Genomic DNA, 22,409 nt, shown 5'->3' with positions numbered 1-22,409 from the left:
TCTCTCTCTTCTCACATTTCACTATAAGCAGTAAGGAGAAAGCAGGTCATATTTTTTTTCCTTCCACATAGATATCCAGTGGCCCAGAACTGTTTATTGAAAAGATAAATCTTTTTGTACTGTGTTGCCTCTTTGCACTGAGTTGCCTCTTTGCACTGAGTTGCCTCTTTGCTGTTGTTATTAATCAGGAGACCATGTGTATGTGGGTCTCTTTTTGACATCTCTGTTATATTCCATGGGTTAGACTGTCTATTCTTATGTCATTACCACCTTGATTCTCTAATAGGGGTTAATATAAGTAGAATAAGATCCCAGTTTTGTTCTTCTAAATTACTTCATTTACCTTTAACTTTTTTCATTTCCACCAGAGGAACTGGTGAATTATGTAAAAACAGTGGCTTGAATTTAATTTTGATTGTACTGAATCTGCAAGTCTTTTAAAAATATCTCTTATTCAGTGTTGAAGTCTTGCACATATTTCAGATTTAGCTCTAGGAATTTGATGTTCTTTGATGCTATGGTAAAATATATCTTTTCACATTTTTCATTTTTGTAGGTTGTTTCTGTTAGATATATAATTCCAAGTTGGCAGTTATTTTCTTTGAGCAAGTAACTGGATTTAAATTAAAAATGTTATTCCATTATCTCCTAGATGCTATCATTTTATTTTTGAAAAGCCAGCATCAGTCCTCTTGTTGCTCCTTGAAGGTGATGTGTCATATTTTATTTGACTGTTTTTTCAAGTTTTCTCTTTGTTTTTCATGATTTTACTATATTAGTCTCCAAAGAGGTCCCTATAATGAATCATTCTCCTAGTAGTTTTATCCTCCCCTTTGGAAAACAAAAAACAAACTGATGCTTGTACTCACTTTCCACCAATAGAACACATCTGCTTTGACACTGTGATTACCAAGGCTCAGGCATAAGTCTTGCTGCTTATCTGGCCTCTTGGGACACTCACTCTTTGGATACACACTTTGAGAACCTCCCTGTTAAGATGTGAAATTACTCTGGGACCACCATGCTTTCAGAAAATCAAGCCACATAGGGAGGCACTGGAGGATCAGTTCTGGGAGAGAGAAAAGGGGTGCAGGAGTTGCAGAGGGAGAGGAAGAGAAAGAAAGAGAAGCTGAGATGCCTGATGGAAGAGTGACTGGCCCGGGCAAGCTCTCAGATGATTGCAGCCCTGCAGCTGTTTAATTGCTATTGTGCAGGAGACCCTAAGCCAGAACTGTGTAGCTGAAGTTGGTCAATCTAGATACAGAGCTGTGAGATCTGAGAATAAATTAAGACATCAAGTTATGGGGTGGTAGTTACATAGTAAGAGACAAATGGAACAGAAAATATTATCTAGAAGAAGGTATGATTGAAATAAAACCTTAACGCATTGGCATCACCTTTGGGACGAGGAGGATGGAGAATCCTGGAAGATTCTCAAAGGAACTGTTGAAACAACTGGAAGGACAGGGAAGAGGCTATTACCAGAGGCTGGAGGAAGGGCATCATGTGTTATGTACTAGCAGAAAATATAGAGTGACTGATGCCTGGTATAACATGGACAATAGGAAATGTACCTAGTGAACCTGCATAAGGAGAGTTCCAGAAAGAATGTCAATAGTGCTAGTTGGTTATTTTTAGCCATGTATGATAAAATATTATATAAGAGCAGGAAAGAAGCTACAGAGGAACTTTTTCAGTTTCTAGCAGAAATTAGAGAAAATATAAAGGATCCAGGGCTTACTAAATGTAAAAATAAAACTGTATGTTATTTCCTCTACATGTGGAAAAAGGCTCTCAATATCAGACCTGATCTCAGGATAAAGATTATCTCAAGGGTGCAGCTATAAGGCACATTGTTAAGATTTCAGAATGATGTAAGGGTGCACTCCGTTAGAATTAGACAAAATTTTTCTTAGAATCTTAAGGGTGTTATTCTTCAGCTTCCTGACTTTCAACACAGGCAGACTGGGACCTGGAACAAAAAAGATTTCTGAGTGGCGTTTTGTCTAGTGGAGTGAATCCCACTACTCTTCACAGGAAGCCCAAATCTTTGAGAATTGTACTGACAGAAGCATCATAAGCTTGGACCACAATAGGTGGAAGTAGTTCAAAAAGAAAAAACCCTCTGGGTCCCTGATCTTATATAAGCAGGAAGCATGCTGAGACTGCTACTTACCCGCAAACATGGATCATTTCTTGTGGAAAAAGAAAGTTTGCAATAATAACCAAGAGGGAGGAGACCCAATCCCGGAGGGTGAAACCAAGAGCCTTAGTAAACAACTCTCCAAACAGCCCTAATCAGGGAACTGGCAACATAGGCCCAAGTGAATTTCGGAATTGTGGTGGATTAGTGGCTGCTGTGTGACGCCTGTTCTCTTATGTCCCCCATCCTGACCTTCTGACCCCCGCTTTTGAGTGGCGGTGTCTGTCAGTTCTAGTACTCTGATGTTAACACAGTATCGTACTCTGGCGTACTGAGCGTGTGGGGTGAATGATTTGTATTCGTAGGTCTTCAGATTGAGAGGAGCTGTCCTCAGGGGTTGCACCTGAGGACCCCAGGTGGCCCCAGTGGTAAAGAGCCCGCCTGCCAATGCAGTAGATGTAAGAGACATGGGTTCAGTCCCAGGGTCAGGAAGATCCCCTGGAGCAGGATGTGACAACCCCCTCTAGTATTCTTGCCTGGAGAAGCCCAAGGACACAGAAGCCTAGGAGGCTACAGTCCATGAGTTTGAAATGACTTAGCACACACAAGCCTTATTGACATTTGGGCCTTATTTAAATACTTCATGCTTGGCTTCTTGTCATGGGAAGTGTAGGAATTAGCAGATATTTTGGGAGGAGTGTGGCTTACTTTCTTATACTTTTCTTTTGTCCAAGTTCTTGTTTTGGCTGTTCCCAGATGCTTTTGATACCTATAAAGAGATGTTTTTGCATTTTACTCATTTTATAATTGTCCTTAGAAGGAAGGTCAGTCTGATACAAGCTACTCTATCGTAGTCTAAGACGTCTGAGTCTCTTGTGAGGATGCTTTTTGAGAACATGGTATATTATATTATATATAATATATAACATAAGTTATGTACATATTAGTTATGTATAAATGAGTTATATAATTGTGAGAAATCTTTTAAACAAAATGAGGGTAACATTGGTCAAATCCTTTGATGAACAACCTACACTATTTTCTAAATGTGAAGTATTCATCCATGAAAAGTGGGTAAATCTGGATTTCCGTGCAATAAATTGCTTCTTTCCAGACTCCACAGAGTTCACTGATGCCCTAGGGAAAAAAAAATGGTATTTAAATATCAAGAACAAACACTTAATTCAGTGACAGAAGGGAGGCTTATGCTATCCCTAACACTCTAAGTTTAGAGTTTTTTTGACAACTAGGTGGTGCCCGTACAAATATAATCAACTCTAGTATTAACAGAATGAGAACAAGGTATTGTTTAATACAGTTTATTTGTCTAAGGAAGAGAGTCATATGCATCCTAGCTTACAAAGCATGTTAATTTCAAAATCTAATTCTTGGAAGTTGGATGTGACAAGCGTAAAATAGCAAAATATGCCAATACTAACCCCTTCCTGCCTCCCTCTTTTTAGAAGAAGACTAGTCAGTAACCATAGTACTTCCATGGCTTCCCAGGTGGCGCTAATGGTAAAGAACCTGCCTGCTGATGCGGAAGACATAAGAGATGCAGGCTCAATCCCTGGGTCGGGAAGATCCCTTGGAGAAGGACATGGCAACCCACTCCAGTATTCTTGCTTGGAGAATCCTATGGACGGAGGAGCCTGGCAGGGCTACAATGCATGGGGTCACAAAGAGTCAAACACAACTGAGGTGATTGATCATGTATAGTACCTCTATAGTTGAGTTACAGGTAGGGGAATAATGAGATATTTAACAACATGGCTACCAGTCAGTCAGAACAGCTGATCCGACATGAGCAAGACACGGCTGTTTCTGACAGAGCAGCCCAAATCCAAGTAGGGTTATGGCCACCACGTTTTTTTGATAGAGAAAAAGAAAATGAGAAGCTAAAACTGTTCTCCTACCAGGTCATATTGTAGTATTATAGGATGGACTACATTTTTCTTTGTCTTAAAAAGTGTTATTCTGTTGCCAGATATTTAAAACAGAAACTGCCATAAGTGAAATGCTTTCTTAGTACAATTTATTTCCTTTCAAGTTACAAAAGAATTTAGAAAGAAAACTTTTCATCTTATCACACTCCTGCCTTTTTCTTGAAGGAAGTCTCCAGGGTAATGAAGTAGTGGGTGACTTCTGAGGAAGAGGAATGTGAACAAGGAGATAATTCGGTGTTTTCCTTTATCACTGAAATTGAAACAAAGTATGTGGTTGTATTAATGAAAAGAAAGCATCTTAGGCCAAAAAGAAAAAAAAATGGAACTATACTTCTCAAGAAGTAGAAAAATATTTTCCATCTAATGAGATAATTTGCTTGAGGAAAATTTGAAATATTGAAGGGAAGAAAGATAAGTTAAATTATATTTTGTGTGGTGGGAGGGAGTCGAAATGGGGTAATTTGTCATAGAATCAGAATTTTGTGGCTCGGAGGAAAATTAAATGCCATCATATCTTCTTCTCTTCTATTTTACATAAAGAAATGGAGATCCAGAGAGCTTAAGTGCCTTGCTCAGGGTCTCACATCTAGTTATTTACCAAGAAAAAGAGAAAAGCAGGAAAAAAAAAACCTAGTTCCTGAAACAAATAGCTTTTTTCTTCTTTTTTTAGGATTGCAGGTACCAGGGTAATGGATTAGTTCTAAATTAAAAACAAATTGAAAGTGAAAGTGAAAGTGAAGTCGCTTAGTCGAGTCAGACTCTTTGCGACCCCATGGATTGTAGCCTATCAGGCTCCTCCGACCATGGGATTCTCCAGGCAAGAATGCTGGAGTGAGTTGCCATTTAAAAACAAACAAAATACTTGGGACAATTACTTCCCTCTTCCCTGAGGCCTTCCTGCTGCTGTTGCAGCTGCCCAGATCCGTTCTTTGAAAATTCTATCCCCCATCTAAACCCCCCTGCCCCTCACTGGAGCCCCCAGAGTTCTGTCAAGTGAGAGCTGTTACCCGCTAAATATACTGTTGTTTAGTCACTAAGTCGTGCCCAACTCTTTATGACCCCGTGGACTGTAGCCCACCAGGCTCCTCTGTCCAGGGGATTTTCCAGGTGAGAATACTGAGTAGGTTGCCATTTCCTCCTCCAGGGGATCTTCCTGACCCAGGGACTGAGCCAGCATCTCCTGTATTGGTAGGCGGGTTCTTTACCACGGAGACACCAGGGAAGCCAGTTAAATATATACAGGATGACAAGTGGAATTTTGGAGGTGACTTTTATCCCTCTCCATTTTGAGGAATTGGTATACTTATTTGCTTTTCTTTAAACATTTTTAATTGTGGTAAAATACACATTTACTCCTTTAACCATTTTTAAGTGTATAGCTCAGTAGTATTGAGTACACTCACACTGCTGTGCGGCCATCACCACCATCCATCTCCAGAACTCTCCCCATCTGCGTAACTGAAGCTTGGTCTCCGTTAAACAGCATCTGTCCACCCGTGGGAACCACACTCCGCTCCGTCCCCGTGGCTGTAACTACTCTAGCTGCCGCATACAAGCGGCCTGTCTTTCTGTGACTGGCTTGTTTCACGTAGCCTCATGTTCTCAAGGTTCATCCACATTCTAGCGTGTGCCAGAATGTCCTTCGTTTTTAAAGTGCGTTAGTCACTCAGTTGTGTCTGCCTCTTTGCTACCCCATGGACTGAAGCCCACCAGGCTCCTCTGTCTGTGGGATTCTCCAGGCAAGAATACTGGGGTTGCTTTTTAAAGCTGAGTAATATTCCATCTTGTGTGTATACCGCATTTTCACCACTGTTTATCTATTTGGTGGATACACGGATTTTTCCCCCCTCTTCTCTTGTTAATGACCCATTTTGGAAATGCATGTGCAGTTCCAAAGTGCATGTTCAAGGGAAGGTTGGAAACATTAGTGTTTCACATGTTCCTTGTGTTACAGAGGCATAAACCTCACATTAATTTACAGACATAATGCACTAGGATATTTTTTTTCTACAAGCTTATTTAGTTGTGGGAAGAGAAAAGTGGCTCACAACTCATCTGGCCCTTGATGTTTGAGGTCATAGATACTTTTTTCTTTCTTTTTTGTTTTTTTGATTGTGCCATGTGGCTTGAGGGATTTTAGTTCCCTGACCAAGGATTGAACCTGAGCCATGGTAATAAAAGTGCCGGGCCCTAACCCCTGGAACACCAAAGAAATTCCATAGGTATTTATTAACGTGATAGAATTCATGATAGATGGAGAGGGAAGGCATCTTAAAGAAAGCAGCTGGGATGGAGTTTGAGCATTTGGGCTTCACCATCAGGAACACCTAGGCTCAGATTTCTAGGGCTTTATTAGCCCTGTAGACAAGACTGTAGTTCTCAAGTCAGAATCTTGTAGACTTCCCTGAACACGTATCAGCTTATATCCTAAACTCTTCTTCACTAGGGCTTTAAGTCATCCGCAGGCATAAAGGGAAGGCATTTGCCATCTCATTCTCTCCTCTGACTTTCTCTCTTACACTATTACACAGGTGTCATTTTTTTTTAAACATTTTCTATTCTTTTAGGGATATAGCCTGTTAGCAAACAATGCCATGCTTGTTTCAGGTGAACAGCCATACATATGTATCCATTCTCCCCCAAACTCCTCCCCCATCCAGAATGTCGCATAACATGAGAGAATTCCATGTGCTATACAGTAGTGTCCTTGTTGGTTACCCATTTTAAATGTAGCAGTGGGTACATGTCCACCCCAAACTCCCTAACTATCCCTTCCCCTCACCGGCGACCGTAAGTTCATTATCTAAGCCTGCGAGTCTGTTTTGTAAGTAGGTTCATTTGCATCATTTCTGTTTAGATTCGACATGTAAAGGGTGTCATATGTTTCTCCTTCTCTGGCTGACTGACTTCACTCGGTATGACACTCTCATGTTGCTGCACGTGGCATTATCTCATCTGTTTCATGACTGAGCAATATGCCATTGCATGTAGGTACCACATCTTCTCCATCCATTCCTCTGTCGACGGACATTAAGGTTACTCCCATGTCTTGGCTATTGTAAACAGTGGTGCAGTGAACAGTGGTGTGCATGCCTCATTTTGGATCAAGTTTTTCTCCAGATACATGCCCATGAGTGGGACTGCAGGGTCATATGGTAGCTCTGTTTTTAGGTTTTTAAGGAACCTTCATACTATTCTCCATAGTGACTCTACTAATTTGCATTCCCACCAACAGTGCAGGAGGCTTCCCTTCTCTCCACACCCTTTCCAGCATTTATTGTTTGTGGATTTTTTGATGATAACCATTCTGGCTGGTTTAAGGTGGTATCTCATTGTGGTTTTGATTTGCATTTCTCTGATAATTAGCAACATGGAACATCTTTTCATGCACCATTATTGATGCACCATTTTATTCCCCTTTCTTTTGTCAATTAAAAAAATCCCTGAATGCATGTAAATTAATGAAGATGGGTACTTGGTCAGTGGGTGTCTACTTTGTGCCTGTGTATCTGGTTCTCATCTTTAGTCCAGCAAGTAGGTTTGGAAGGTCTTTCGTGGTGTTGCTGAGAATTGCCTGGCATTTGGGAAGTATTCAAGAAACTACTATTGAACTGAACTGACTCTCCTGAAGGGGAAGGAAGTCACTAAGGGTGGGTTGGTTTGTTTGTTGGCAGGTGGATGGTGATCAGATCTGGGGGAAGAGAATTGTTTTAGAAGAAGAGAACTGTGGCAGGAAGACCAAATGGGAAGCTGAGGCAGCCATCAGGGTGATCTGGGCTTGAGCAGGAAGGGAACCACAGGGGTGAAGTAATGGGGCCAAAGCTGGAAAACAATGGGGGTGGGAGAAGTGGGAGAGGACTTAAAGACTGTGTTTGCTGCGACTCGAAAGAGTAGTTCCTGGAAACACCCCCTCCTCCTGGACAGAAGTTGTGAGATATTGATGTTCCTGTGTTCCACCCTTAATGGCCCCCTGCCCACCCCAGAGCCTCCCAGCATCTTTCTCCCTTGCCTCCATTCATTGACATGGAAGAGGACAGACTACGTGATGACTCTGATGCGGTTTGCCTTGGGAGAGTGGGGTGGATGGTGATGAGATGACCATCATTCAATCCATGTGATGTGGAGGTCAAGCGATTTGTCCAAGATCGGTGAACAGACTGATGGCCACATTGTGTGTCCTTATTGTGCTGAAAGCTCCCAGCCAGAATAGTTTCCACTTCATTACCCCCATGGCCTCTTCCCATTTCATAAAAATGTCTACACCCAGAACATGCTCAAACAACTTTCAAAAATGTCATTAAAATTAAGAAGATACTTAAAAGGACACACGAGAAGCCACATTCAACAAGTACAGAAATAAATTAGAGATGAGAAAATATTAAAATACCTGACCTGCGTGGGTATCTGCATAATATTTAAAATTATCTCATCCATTTAGTTCTGGTGTTTGGTGTCCTAATCTGAAATATGAAAAATGTTCTCATGGAGAGGCAGGTGAACTGAAGGAGGATATCTTAATATACAGTGAAATATAAATTAAAAAGCTCTCTAAAGCTATTAGTAAAAGTAGTGAAATACATTAGCAGGTGCATGGGTTCAACTTTGGATGAATGTTCTTTGAAATCGGATTCATCACCAAAATTAATCTGAGAGGTGTCAAATCTGTGCTGGGTTAAATAGGTGACAAATGGGAAGATTTCATTGAAGTTCCAAATTGTAAAAGGATCAGAATTAATAATCCCCTGTCATGAGGAACCTGATCACTTAGGAGTTTAAGAAGCTTATGCCTTGTTAAGAGAGTGGAAAAGAAATCTGAAATATTGCTGGTGAAAGTAGTAGTCTGGTTTGGATTGATGTGGTTTGATAAATAATGAGTATAAATTCACTCCATATGAATGAGGAGCCATAATACTGACAGAAGCGGACAGTAAAGAAAGAGTGGTGCTTCTAAAGGGCATGACCTCCAGAAGCTCTGAATGAAATATAAGGCAGGAGACCAACAGTGGAGTGCACGCACCTGTTTGAATATAGTTACCTCCAGACACATTGCCCAGGAATGGAACTGCGGGATCACATGGTAACTTTACTTTTAGTTTCTTAAGGAATCTCCACACTGTTGGAGGTTGGAAGAGAAAAAAAGAATCGTACATCCTTTATGCTTCTGAGTCCCTAATAGGTATCTGATCTATCGTATTCTGAAATGGAATTCTTAACGCCCCCTCCACTGAACCTGTTAACTGTTCCCGTCTCAATAATGGAACCATCATCTCCTTAGTTACTGAAGCCCCAAATCTAAATGTTACTCTTAGTTTTAATGAGTCAGTCTCCCTTGCATGCTGGAATCTGTAGAGCCTCTGTCTGTGGTTATCCTCACCTTAGGGCTTTCTACCTTCTACGCACCTTGCTCAATCAGTGCCCAGGGCATGGAATCTTCCCCTAACTGGAAGCTGGGTGCCAAGCTGTCACTTGGCTCCAGATTATTCTTTCTCTTCTGGGTCTTTCACTTTGTTCTAGGTCTGGGATGAAATTTCTTGTATCGCTTAAGCCTGTGCTTTGGAAGGCCCCTGGCCAGTTCCATCAGTATATCTGGCCCCTCCCTCTGTGGAAAGTGGACAGAGTCTTTGCCTGGGACCCACTGGCCAAGACTGGCACCCACCTCAGATGCGTTTTTTAAAAATTAAATTGAATTTTTTGGTTTTTTTGGCCGTACCCTGTGGCATGTAGGATCTTAGTTCCCCAACCGGGGATTGAACCTGCGCCCCCTGCATTGGAAGTGCAGAGTCTTAACCCCTGGGCCACCCTGGAAGTCCCCAGATGCTTACTGCATCTCTCCTCTTTTCTGCGGGTGCTGTTACAACCAGTGTCTTGCATGTTGAGTTCTTCTTGGAGACTTGGGACCTGTAGAAGAGGCAGTGGGTTGTGGTCTGTGAGCACCCGCTGCTGAGGGTTGGCATCTCTAATCTCTGCTGTTCTCCACGTGGTGGGAATCCTCACTGGGGCTTGGTAAGCAGATCTTCCCGTGCCACACGCCACTGTTGACTCTGTCAGCATATGCTTCCCTCAGAGCTTGGTGTGGTTGGCACTCCTTCTTTATTCAAATAGCACCTCCTCCAGGAAGCCTTCCAACACTGCCCTATTTAAAGTTATCTAATTGAAAGTATTCACACAGTCACTGTTGGTACATAGAATTGTTTGCATGTCTGCTTCTTCCTTGAAGAAAGGTAAGCTTCTTGAGAGCAGGGGGCTTATTCTTAATTGCTGTCACAGTCTCAGTAGCTAGACTAGAGCCTGGCTCAGAGTCAATACCCATCACACTGTTTATTGAAGGAGGCGATGGGCAACTTCTAAGTATAAATAGGTGACCCTGCAGTTCTCTACTCCTCTTCCCCGCCCCAGACTCCCAGGATCTTTCTCTCTTGACCCCATGATATCACTCTGTTTACAATTTAATCATTTTACACTCACCTTATTTGGGCTACTGGGTATCTATTCTCATAGTGTGCAGGGTGTGTTAGTTTGAACTTCACCTAAAAATACATGCAAGATAAGCTGCATGCACAGGGAAACTTTGTAAACTGCAAGATACTGTGCAAATGCTGGCTTTTCTTATTGGCTTAATTCCTGAGTCCTAAGACTTCACAAGGACTCCTCAGCATCTCCATGGAGGGATCAGAGCTTCCCACCTTTCTTCACCCTGAGCAACCTTTTATTTCTTCTATGCTCTGCTGCTAAAATGTCTGAAAATCACTGGTTTCATCAAGCCCTTGGCCTATACATTAATCTTTGTAACCTTTGCAACATCTCTTACTGTTGGTTGTCCAGCCGTTGCTTGAATACAACCAGTGACGGGGAGCTCATTACTTGAGGAGGTAGCTTTTTTAGGATAAATCTATTTTAGTTCTATTCCATTTTAGGACAGTTTGTTTTGTTGTTCTTGTTTCATAATTCTTTAGGTCAAGAGAGAAGAAAGACTAGCTAACTGCTTCCACAGTTGGGTCCTGGTTAATTAAAGCTTCCCTTTGTAAACATTTTGTATGCACAGATAGTCATCCCAGGTATTTCGGTGACTCACGCCTAGAGTAGAGATAGGTAGACTCATTCTGAGTAGACACCAGGGTAGGCATTCTACTCCCCACCCCACTTTCATTTTCACGTCTTAGTGAGGAGATAAAACCATGAGGTGAATCTGGGTTACGACAAGCAGTTCAGCAGACAGTACGTCTCTCCTCTGCATCCAGGGCTGTCACCTCCTGTGCTTTCGTTTACCCACCAGCAGCTGCAGGCCACAAGTACGAAGTGGGGAATTCCAGAAAGAAACCATTTATAAGCTTTCAGTTGCTGTCGTAAGGAGCATGGTGACATCTCCTGCCATCCTGCTTCATCCCACCTCTCGCCTGTGAACCACTGCTTTGTCCCGTTAGTCACAGAGTAACCATCTGGATCGTCAGACTGACGGTCTGCGGCATCCTGGGGCGTGTGTTCAAGATACTCTTGTTTTATTTCATAATGGCCCCAAGGTATTAATACAAGAGTAGTGATGCTGGCAACAGATATTCTTTTAATTGATGTGCCTAATTTACACGTTAAACTTTATCACAGGTATGTATGTATAGGAAAAAGTGGTATAGCTAGAGTTCAGTGCTATCTGTGGTTTCAGGCATCCACTGGGGTTCTCGGAACATATGCCCTGTGGGTAGGGGAGGACTGGCTCATAAGATGTGGGACTGAGAAATAGAGAAAGAAAGGAACAGACATGGATTTCTGAGGGCCTATTCTCTGCTAAACAATCATATATTTTTCTTGTATGTAATACTTACAAAAACAAATCTTAGATGCAGTTATCTTGAAGCCCAGATACATTTAAAGAAATGGTACAAAATTCACAGCTAGTAAGTAGTGGAGTAGAGCTTTCCAAGTTTGTCTGATTCTGAAATCTGAGTTCTTTCCTCTGCTCCAGAAGTTAAGTTCTGGGCCTTCAGGGACTCTGGCCACTATCAGCATTGTCAATATTGTTATAAAAACACACATTGTTTTGCAGTCACTAATGTCTACTTAATAATTTTTTCTGGCCTCGGTTTGCTTACCTGCAAAATGGGGATAATAACCATGGCTTTATCACAGGAAAAAAATCAGTGACAGGTTACGCACTTGGTGTTTGCCTGGTCCACAGTTAATTAGCATGGGCTATATGGCCACTTTGGATTCTTCTTCTTCTTATTCCATGCCAGGTCTTTCCTTGAGTCAGTTAGGGAGCACAAGGGCATTCACACATGCTTAGCTGAATGAGGAAGGAAGGAAAAAAACATATGTGTTAGAACATTTAACCCTTTGTTTGCCTAGGAGCCTGACTGATGAATCGGATCATGAAGCCAGGGCCTCGGTGTGGGAGTGGAGGAGGGGGCCATGAAGATGGTAGACTGGAACACTCTAGTTACTTCTAGGTTGAGAAGGACATGGATGGTGCATACAGCTTATATTCGGCTCTCCAGGAGCCTGGATGTAAGTGGGGGGCAGCTCACTTGATAGGCACCCAGACCCGTTCAAAAGCATCACCGCAACACCGTTCTAGCCCTGCTCTATTCCGTGACCTCCTGATATGGGAAACAAACCCATTAAACCAAATAGGATTAAGCTGCAAAGCCTGGCTGGTCTCCCTGCTGGTCTCAAGGGCTGTGGAGCCGAATTTCTGAGCCCAGACTATCCCACGGCCCCGGCGAGCTCCAGGCCCGGGGCCGCCAAGCACCACACACTCCTCTAATGTGTCACAATTACCGAGACAGCTGTGCTAAGTAACTTTCCACGGATCCGCTCAGCAAACTCGCAGCGTGTTCAATAGCCCTCAAAATTTGTCATTTGGAGCCTGCGGTGAGCTGGTAGGGCGGTGCTTATACTGAGCTGCGGCGGAATAAATGCAGTCACCTCAAGAGATTGCGTGTTTCCTTTGCAGTGGAGCGCAGGTCGAAGAGGCGGGTTCTTTCAGCTTCGTTCCTATCTCAATTTAGCACGTGGAAGGGGAAGGAAGGGAAGCTACAAAGACTGCACAGGTGTGATGGCTGCGGAGCGGGATCCTGTCTGTCCCCCAGGAGCAGGTGTGGGCTTTGTTGGGACGTTATTTTTGCATTAGCACAACAAGGACCCACCAGGCAGCCTGCGAGTACCTGGTGAATTTTCCATTGGCACTGCCAGGGGTGCTGTGCAAGGTGCCCGGTGTCAAACACGGCTGGTGACCGGGCTGGGAATGTCGCTCGTCGCTCGTCTCTGGGGACACCCTTACTACGACTCAAACCCTCCCTGCGTGTTGTCTCTGGGGAGTGGAGCTTCGGAGCCCAGACGGCTGCGAAGAAGCCATCTCGTTATTTACCCAGAACCCAAGCCAGAAGCTAACCCAGGTCTGCAAAATGCCTCCTGTCATAATCCATCCAGAGCAGCACTGCGGCTCAAGCCCCTGCTGTGCACCCCAGGGAGAGGTGACAATGAGCCCGGAGGGAGCGGAGGCTCTGGGGGCTCCCAGCCCTGCTCCCGGGGGCGCGGTCATCCCTCGCATCAGCACTGCTCGGTCAGGCGACAAGGATGGGGTGCCGATGCAGCCCCCTTCTCTTGAGAGACCCTCACTGCAGCTAACAGAGAAGTCTGTGAACGCAGGTGCGTGAGGCTCGGAGGCGCTGAGGTGCCCTGAACAGAGGCCGGGAGGGACTCGTCTGTGTCCGCTCCTCTGCCGACAGCAGAGTCCTCTCCCGGCTACCCCGGGGCCCGGCCTGGATTCCTCGGTCTCGGAGGCCGCTGTGTCCTTCGGAGGCACCCTGCTTGGCTTATCACACAGGACAGTGGCCACTCGACCCCGTGGGTTGTGCTGCCCTTTCTTGGGGCAAGGGCAGAGAAGGGTTGCTGACCTACGAGGACTTAGTCCAGCCTTCCCTGGGACGGGCATCATTATTAACAGATCAGCAGTGATTAGAGAACTGACCTAGCCCTCCGTCTTCTGACCGCCGATTTCCCCCCTCCGCCTCCCCAGTGGCCGGATGTTCCTTCCGCTCGGTGGACGGTCCCTTGCCTCCCTAAAGATGCTCTGCTTGTGACGCGCTCCATGCTCCTTCATAGTCTCCCGCTTTTGCTCGTGTGGTTTCGTCTGTTGGCGGGCGGAGGCCCTCCTCCTTCCCCTACCTGACCGTCCTGCAGGGCCTGGCTCGGCGGTCATCTCCCTGAACGCGTCCCCAACCCCATAGGCACCGCTAGGTCTTGGAAACATTTGCACGCGCTTTGAGCTTACCTGGGTTGGTAATACATGTACTCGTATTATTTATTCACTTGTCTGTCTGCTCTATTACCTTATTAGCTCCTCTAGAGAAGGACTGCTGTCTTACTTATTTTTGCATCCTCAGGGCCTCCAGACAGTAGATACCCTTTGAAAGTTTGAGCAAAGAAGAAATACACAGTCACTTGTGCACTGGGTGTGGGTTCTGGCTGTGATTCCATCAGGCTGTGCATCCTTAATTAAGACATAACTTGTCTCCCTTCTGGCTTCTCATCTGTTAAGAATATACAGGCATGAGAACCGTACAGACCTACCTGAGGGGACCTTGTATGAATTAACAAACTGGGGACTTACATGCAAATGTCCCTTGTAATGGCTGTTGGACTTTGAGACGAGGCTGAGCTTGTGATTGGGATGCAAGCTGGCGGCTTCGGTCCACTTAGGAAGAGATAATCAAACACACAGTCTCTCTGACAGCTGCTGATCACAGACACCATTAAAAAAAGAAATGGTCACAGTGACGGGTGACAGAGAGGCAAGGCTTCTGAGTGGCAAGTTAGTGCCATCAGGAAACTGCAAAGCCGTGGGGGCCTCTCCCTGAAGGCAGGGCCCACAGCTACCCCTGGCCGTGGGTGAGGGCTGCGGAGGGATGGAGGGGGCTTCTGCAGACAGGCTTTTACATTTTATTAAAAATAATTGGAGAAGTTTACATACATTTCTTGCCAACATTAAACTGTCAGGCATGGGTGGAAAAGATGCCTTCTCTCAAACTGTGAGAAAGTCTAATGTTGTGGCAAAAAAAAAAAAAAATCAGGAGTCTGATGATTAAATGTGGAGAGCTGTCATCTTGGCATTATATTAAAATAACTCGCCTCCAGCAAGTGCACGGAATTTCTTCCTTTAAATCTGTCATTTCTCGGGAGGCCGCTGCTCCGGTTGGCTGCACCAGTGGCTTTGTAGCCATGGCAGTGTAACAGCAACTGGGACACTTGGAGGCTTTCTGGGGGGCTAAGGAAGGGGGAGCTGATGTGTGGGAGTGTGGGCTCATTCACCGCTGCGCGGCTGCAGCAAGCCATCTGCAGACTCCTTTCTCTGTGACTTAGAGGGGCTCCTCGGCACCCGAAAGCTTAAGTAGAACACAGGCAGACACATTATTTTCAGCAGTGCTCCTCAGGCAGCGATGTCAGGCTGCAGGCAGAATGAATCGAATTTGTTTATGAAATCCGTTGCTTAATTGGATGATCAGTGTCTCATTTCAGCCTCCAGTCACAATACTTTTAATGATGTCCACACCGTGCTGGGTTCCCATGCAAACCATGTGGAGGGGATAGAACAATGGAAAAAGCTTCCATTGGGCGGAAGGGGAGGGTGATGCTGGGGTCTCGGTGAGTCTGTCTCTGTCTGTCTGTCGAATGCAGCAGATGGATCTCTGCACGTGGCCCTTCCCTCTCGCTTTTGCTCAAGAGGCCATTTAACCTCCTTCCCTAGTCAGATGATTCCTGGGGACCCCAGAGAAGGCCCTCCTGCTTCCCTGTGCCTTCATACAATAGAGCGACAGGCTCGCAGAATCTTGAAACGTGCATGATATTAACACTTGTGTTCGTAACACCTTTTGGCTTTTGGAAGCATCTGTGCATGCCAAGTCGCTTCAGTTTTGTCTGACTCTCTGCAACCCTATGGACTGTAGCCCGCCAGGCTCCTCTGTCCGTGGGATTCTCCAGGCTGGAATACTGGAGTGGTTCACTGTTTGGAAGCACGTTCTCATCTAAATGCTGTGTGTCCCTAACAGAAGAGAGCAGAGTGGATTGGAGGGCGGTGCTGTTGTGTATTCACCAGCCTCCATGGTTTGCAAGGTCTGTCGACTCACGTGTGGCTGTGTTGTGGTTTTGATCCTTGTGATGGTCATCCCCATGATACAGGTGAGAAGAATGAAGCAAGGAGATGGCATGGCTGGTGACTGAGAGGGCGGGGTTTGGGCTCAAGTGCCTTCTGTAGCTTTCTCCCGTGTGACCTTGGATCAGCTATGCAACCTGTCAGAGCTCTGATTTCTTCCATAAAATGGAAGCAATCATCACTTCCTCAGAGGTTACTTGGAGGATTAAATGCAGTTGGACATAAGTAAAGCATTTAGTCGGAGAAGGAAATGGCAACCCACTCCAGTATTCTTGCCTGGAGAATTCCAAGGACAGAGGAGCCTGGTGGGCTACCGTCCATGGGGTTGCAAAGAGTCAGACACGACTAAGTGACTAACACTTTCGCTTTTCTTTCAAAACATTTAGTCTAGAGGCTAATTAACAGTTTGAATCTATTATTATTATTAGCAGTGGTGTTCCAGAAATCAAGATTTTGAGACTTAGCCAAAGTTACCACGGTTGGGGTTAGAATGATGTATACCTGCTTCCTGAAGAGCCTGGTTCTCATCACTCTCTTCCCTGCCTGGCTGCCAAACGCCTAAGGAATGTGCAGATTTTCCACCTTTCAGCAATTCCAGAGACAGCCTGCAAGGATATAAAAAGCAAGTGAAGAGCCTGCAGAAACGCAGGTGCAATTTAGGGTCCCTCTGCCGGAAGTGCCGCGTTTCTTCAAAGCCCTTAAATGTCACCTCGCCTCACTCGGCCTGGCTGGAAACGCCCCCACCATTGCCTCTTCTGCCCAGGGGTGATGTCGCCTGAGTCATCTGAGTCTGAAAGAAGGATTCACCTTGACCTCCCTCTCTCCCACAAGAAGATGTGCCACAAATGAGGCCATCAAAAAGCAGCCCAGTTCCTCCCCCTCGGCATGTCTCAAAGCCCTCGCTCTGACCCCCATCGATCAGCCATAAAACACAAAAATCAACAGAGTTCTGCTTTTCTATTTCATGCAGGAGAAAAAAAAAAGTCAACATTGACCGGCACGGTCAGCCACGCTCTCGGAAACGGCCAGTGAAAATGGGAGCATCTGCAGACTCCTGTCTCAGATCCTCTTAAGCTTCTTCTTTGTCCTGGTCCCGAATGACAGCTGTGGAGCAGGGCAAATCCTGCTGCTAAGAACTAAGTAGGAGAAGTGTTCGCTGTCGTTCCCACGTGGAGGGTGCTTCGAGTGACTCGGTGACTGACAGCTTGAATAAGCGGTTATTTCTCCGGCTCAGGCGCGTGGGGGCACAGGCCACCCACTGCCTGACCTTACGCAGCTGAGCTTGGTTCTCTGGGGTCAGCTCGCTGCCACTGTTACCTGTTAAGGTGAAAATACAGTGGAGTTGACTGATGATGAAGCTCCGATCATGTTACTCTCCCGCTGAAATAATTTTTGACTGTGCTCCAGGCTCTCCAGGGCCAGGTCAGACGCCTTCCCCTGCTGCTCATGGCTCGTCACTGTCTGACTCCCATCTACCTGCCCATTTGAGTTTCTGATTACCAGGCTTCACGAGTCCTGGGAGGCAGGCAAGCTGAAGCGCTCTCTCTGGATCTGCCCCAGTGCTTTCCCACTTCTGTGCGACCACTTCCATTTGTCCCTCCCCTGGGATGCTCATTTTCCCACCTGTCCACATCTGTCTTCGTTTGCTTGGGCTGCTGAAACAAAATGCCATCGACTGGGTGCCTTCAACAATAGATATTTGCTCCTTGCAGCTCTGGAGGCTGAGAAATCCAAGATCAGGGTATGGCAGATTTGGTCCCTGCCTTGCAGACAGCTGCCGTCTTGCTATGGGTCCTCATAAGGAGGAGAGAGACCGCTCTGGGCTTTTCCTGTTCTTGTAAAGATGCTGATCCCTTCATAGCAGCCTCACACTCATGACTTCATCAACACTTAACTACCCACCAAAGACCCCACCAGCAAATACTATCATGGGGGGGTGGGAGTGAAGGCTTCAACATATGAATTTAGGGGGGACACAGACATTCAGTCCTTAACCGTGTCAAAATCCCAGCTATTCTTCAAACCTTATTTTAAATACAACCTCTTCCATGCAAAGTTCCTTGTTTCCTCCAGCTATAAATAATCTCCATCTTCTCAATGCCTATAACTTGGTACATACGCCTATCAGGGCAGGTATGTGTTCTGTTGTGTATTAAGTTTCTGGATGAGTTTTGTTTCCTTTACTAGGTTCTGAGCTCCTTGGGGGCAGGGCCATCCTCTTTCTTCTGTGAGTCACAAACACTTAAACCCTGCTCCTGTGTGCCCTGTGTGTGCATGCGCAGTTGTGTCCATCTCTCTGCGACCCCATGGACGGTAACTCACCAGGCTCCTCTGTCCATGGGGTTTTCCAGGCAAGAACACTAGAGCAGGTTGCCATTTCCTTCTCCAGGAAATCAAACCCACGTCTCTTGTGCTTCCTGCCTTGTCAGGTGGATGCTTTACCACCGTGCCATCCGGGAATGGTCCACGGGATGCACTTAGTAGGAAGAGCTTGTTATTAAATAAATAAATGCTCCCGTCTACAGAAGAGCCTCAGAAGGGCTAATGCAGGACTTGCGCTCATGACAAATGTATTGGTAAGGCTAGAGTCCATTCTGAGTGCCTCATGCCTCACTGGCTGTTAAATATATACCCCCCACCCCCACCTGGGTTGAAGGATTGACTCACTGTGTTTTTCTTTAAGGGGATGAATTTTATATTGCTCTCCCATATCAGCGAGGAGTCTTGTGGTTGCGTGCATACATACACGTCCACCCACACTTACATGGAAATCAATCTGCTCTTCTTGGTGCAACTTCTGTTGTTATTAACAGTATAAAAAGTCCATAAACAATATTTAGAAGATGTTAATGATTCTAACTCCTTATATGGACTCCTGAATGAACACCAAGACCTAACATTGGATCCTGGACCCCAAACATCCTAAAAAATCCATCATCTTTCCAGGAGAGGCTGATCATTACATACAATTTTCACAGGGCCTGGCCTTCCAGCACACGTGAGGGATGGCTAATGACTGTCACCTCCACCACTAGCGCAAACAGGTCTATCCATCTTTTATTCAGATGGACTTCAATTATTAATTTTATTTACAGCATCTGCTCTGTATTCCTCTGGGGCTGAAGACTGAGACCCAGAAAACTCTGCTGCCTTGGGTATTTCTAATTTGTACTGCCAAGAAACGATGACCTGCATATTACTATTTTCTAGAGTGAAATAATTAATCAAGATACACATTCCTGCAGCAGCCTGCAAGTGGAACTTTGTTTAAGGACTATGAAGGCAGTCTTCTCTGGGAAGCTGTTACTCAGACCACGCTGGGGCATCTCCTGTTTGCATAACTGCAGATAAAGGAAGATGCTTGCCTGCTTATTTCAATTATATATATTTCACTAATGAAACATCACCAAAGCCCAGGAGGGAGCCTACAGGTTTTCCTGGCTACTGATCCCCTTGCACTAAAATGCAACTGTGGTCTAAAAGCACCAGAGATGCCCTTTAGCGCCGGGTTGCAAGCTATGCTACTAGCCACAGGGACTCAAAACCAAGTGCCAGGCACCGAGCAGAACGCGGAGAAGGATCGTCGCCACCCGGCCTCCACCACCCGAAGCCTGATGGCGAGAACAAGGCCAGATGGCTTCCTAAGTGTTGGTATTAGAACACCCGCCTCCTCCTCTTCGCCCCAGAGCAGCTCTTTTTATTTTCATTTCCATGCTAACAAGGTAGACCTGTCCTAGCGTGTGTTCTGAAGAGGTTCTTTCATGCTCAGGGCCTGGGGAGCTTTAACATAGTTAGATGTACTCTAACAGCAGGTTGCCATCAAAAAATTCTATAATAGGATTAAAATAAAAGAGAAATGCGCTCGCGGTGGAATGGCAATGATGATTTAACGTGTTTCAAGGGCTTGGTGGGAAGGTGCAGTGCAAACAGCAGATGGGCCTGCTGTGAGGGTGTGTCGCCTTCTTAACAAACAGGGTTCGGTGTGTGATGGGGGATGTTTGGAGTTTGGCTTTAGAGGGCGTCCAAGTGCTGGGCGGCCAGGCTTTGGAAAAAGGGCCGGATCGCTATTGGAGAAGCTCACGGCGATTCACGCTTGCTTTCGTGCTTGCTGTCCGTCCGCCCCACCTCAAATGGGAGCTCTCAAAGGGAGGGCGGTCTGTCTGCCTTGCTCATTTCTCCTCTCCCTGTGTCCACGGCTGTACCTGGCGCATCCTGGGTGTGCGGTGAATATGAGTCGCTTGAAAGAAAGGGATCCAAGCAAGATTGTTCAAGGGTGACCTCGGGCAAGTTTTTAATAATATTCAGCATCAGTTCCTGCATCCCTGAGTGAGGAATGGTGATACAGTGACTTTCTAGCCTTCTCCTCAGGACACCTGAAGAACGGAGGCCTGGCCCTTGTTCCCGCCTCCGGCATCCTTCACAGATAGATGCTTGCTGTGGATCTGCTGGTAGAACCTCAGCTTCAGGACCTGCAGGGGGCAGAAGTTTCTCGGGGATTTCTGCCTCTTTCTTGTCTCACTCTGAGCCATACAGCCTGTGTGGGCTCTAGAGAGATCGCGGGTGGTGGTGGTTTCAGGGGAGGGCGTGCGTGCGTGCCAGGTCACTTCCGCCATGTCTGACTCTATATGATCCTATAGACTGTAGCCCGCCAGGCTCCTCTGTCCCTGGGGATTCTCCAGGCAAGAATACTGGAGTGGGTTGCCATGCCCTCCTCCAGGGGATCTTCCCATCCCAGGGATGGCACCTTCGTCTCTTACGTCTCCTGCATTGGCAGGTGGGTTCCTTGCCACTAGCGCCAGCTGGCAAGCCCATCGGAGGAGAGGAGAGGCTTTTAGAATACACTCAGGGGCACCTGGAATGAGCCGGTTGAACCACACGCCTGCCGCTCATAGCATCCGTGTCCTCCGGGACAGCAGGCGCGAGATCTCAGGGGCGCCGTTACTTGCAGAGTCTGGAGAGGGGCACTTGGTGTCTTCGACCTCTCCCTGATCCTCAGTCTCCTGCCCTTGGGCTCCTGAATCTGCCACCTCCTAGGAAGGTCTCTGATTGCAGGCATCCCCACTCACGCTGGTACCTGCAAGCTTGCACCTTTCTGGGATGTTCTTCTTCAGTCTCTGTGCTGGTGACCCTCCATCCGCACTGCCCTCCACCAGGTCCCGTCCCTCCCTTCCCCACCCTGCCCTGTGCCCCGAGAGGCTGGCCCCAGCCTTGCCCCCTTGCCCTTTGGTTACCGTTTGGGTCCTGCCAGTGCGAGGTGTTGGCAAGAGATCAGAGGGTGAGAGACAAGGTAGATGGAGGGTTTTCGCCCCCCTCAGTCTCCGCTCTGGCACCGTGGTCTGGCGATGGAGCTATTCCTCTGCCTCTGCAGCTGCAGTCTGATGGTAACGGCTTCAAGGCTCCAGCTCTGACCATGCTCTTTCCTGTTCTCCTTCAGACTCAGGGATGGCAGTGGCTTCTTGCTGTTTCATCTCTCGGTGGCGTGTTCCCTTAATGGTGTCTGGACCTCCGCAAACAGTCTCATAGTGAAGTCTCTTACTTGAACTATCAGATGAAATTCTGTGGTTGCTAGGATACTGATGAATGCCGTGTGCTGTCGCTTCAGCCATGTATGACTTTTTGTGGCCCTGTGGACTGTGGCCCGCTAGGCTCCTCTGTCATAGGCTTCCTCAGGCAAGAATACTGGAGGGGGTTGCCATGCCCTCCTCCTGGGGATCCTCCCAACCCAGAGATCGAACATGCATCTCTTGCATCTCCTGCATTGCAGGCGGATTCTTTGCTCACTGGGCCAGCTGGAAAGCCCCCCTGCATGGTGCCTATCTCAAAGAAACTTCAGTGTATGGAATTTTCTCTATCCTCTCTTCACAGCAAGCTTCCCGACGTGTCCTGCACATATTGAGGCTGCCCTTCTCGACTGTCCCAAATCCTTGCTCCCCGTTGTCTGAGAAATCTTGTCCACCTCCGGCGCACTCAGCTTCCCCCGTAGATCGATAAGCATCAGATTCATTCATTTGATAAACATTTCCTGAGCACCTACTCTGTGCTAAACCCTGCTCTAGGCATGAGATGTACTAGGGAACAAAGCATTCAACGATTGATGCCCTTGTTAGACGACGTTTCTCTGGGGTCAGATCTGCGCTGTCAGCTCCTCGCCTGACCTACAGAGCTGTAATTCTGG

At 46.3% G+C, this 22,409-nt stretch overlaps 1 protein-coding gene across 3 annotated transcripts; it reads right to left on the bottom strand.

Moving 5' to 3' along the window:
• Positions 1–4,161: 4,161 nt before the first annotated feature.
• LOC145528573 (uncharacterized) lies at positions 4,162–21,792 on the bottom strand. Of its 3 annotated transcripts, XR_014070519.1 has the most exons (8): positions 21,466–21,777; positions 16,736–16,839; positions 14,696–14,818; positions 14,415–14,615; positions 12,174–12,367; positions 9,107–9,202; positions 8,477–8,549; positions 4,162–4,339 (listed from the first exon to the last, which is right to left on the bottom strand). XR_014070519.1 is itself a non-coding variant. In XM_081547245.1 (7 exons), the coding sequence occupies exons 4-7, from the start codon at positions 12,195–12,197 to the stop codon at positions 4,230–4,232; spliced, it is 306 nt and encodes a 101-aa protein (XP_081403371.1). In that variant the 5' UTR covers positions 12,198–14,615; positions 14,696–14,818; positions 16,736–16,839; positions 21,466–21,784; the 3' UTR covers positions 4,162–4,229. The 3 variants fall into 3 exon arrangements, 1 of the variants encoding a protein (XP_081403371.1); XM_081547245.1 differs by lacking the exon at positions 8,477–8,549 and adding an exon at positions 9,912–9,987 and having other exon boundaries at positions 12,174–14,615; positions 21,466–21,784; XR_014070518.1 differs by lacking the exons at positions 4,162–4,339; positions 14,415–14,615; positions 14,696–14,818 and adding an exon at positions 9,912–9,987 and having other exon boundaries at positions 6,166–8,549; positions 21,466–21,792.
• Positions 21,793–22,409: the final 617 nt, after the last annotated feature.

The sequence above is a fragment of the Giraffa tippelskirchi genome, chromosome 12 (assembly GCF_054371585.1).
Source record: "Giraffa tippelskirchi isolate mGirTip1 chromosome 12, T2T-mGirTip1v1.2.pri, whole genome shotgun sequence".
Lineage (NCBI taxonomy): Eukaryota > Metazoa > Chordata > Mammalia > Artiodactyla > Giraffidae > Giraffa > Giraffa tippelskirchi.
This window is presented reverse-complemented; position numbering and strand designations above follow the sequence as displayed.

Bases quoted from the DNA above. Each gene is read 5' to 3' on its own strand.
- LOC145528573 (XM_081547245.1), bottom strand. From the start codon at position 12,197: ATGGTTATTATCCCCATTTTGCAG. The intron at 9,988-12,173 runs GTAAGCAAACCG...CCTCTTCTACAG, and splicing joins TTATTATCCCCATTTTGCAG to GTCCCAAGTCTCCAAGAAGA. The intron at 4,340-9,106 runs GTGCGTGCACTC...TTTCAATTTCAG, and splicing joins AGGTAACTATATTCAAACAG to TGATAAAGGAAAACACCGAA.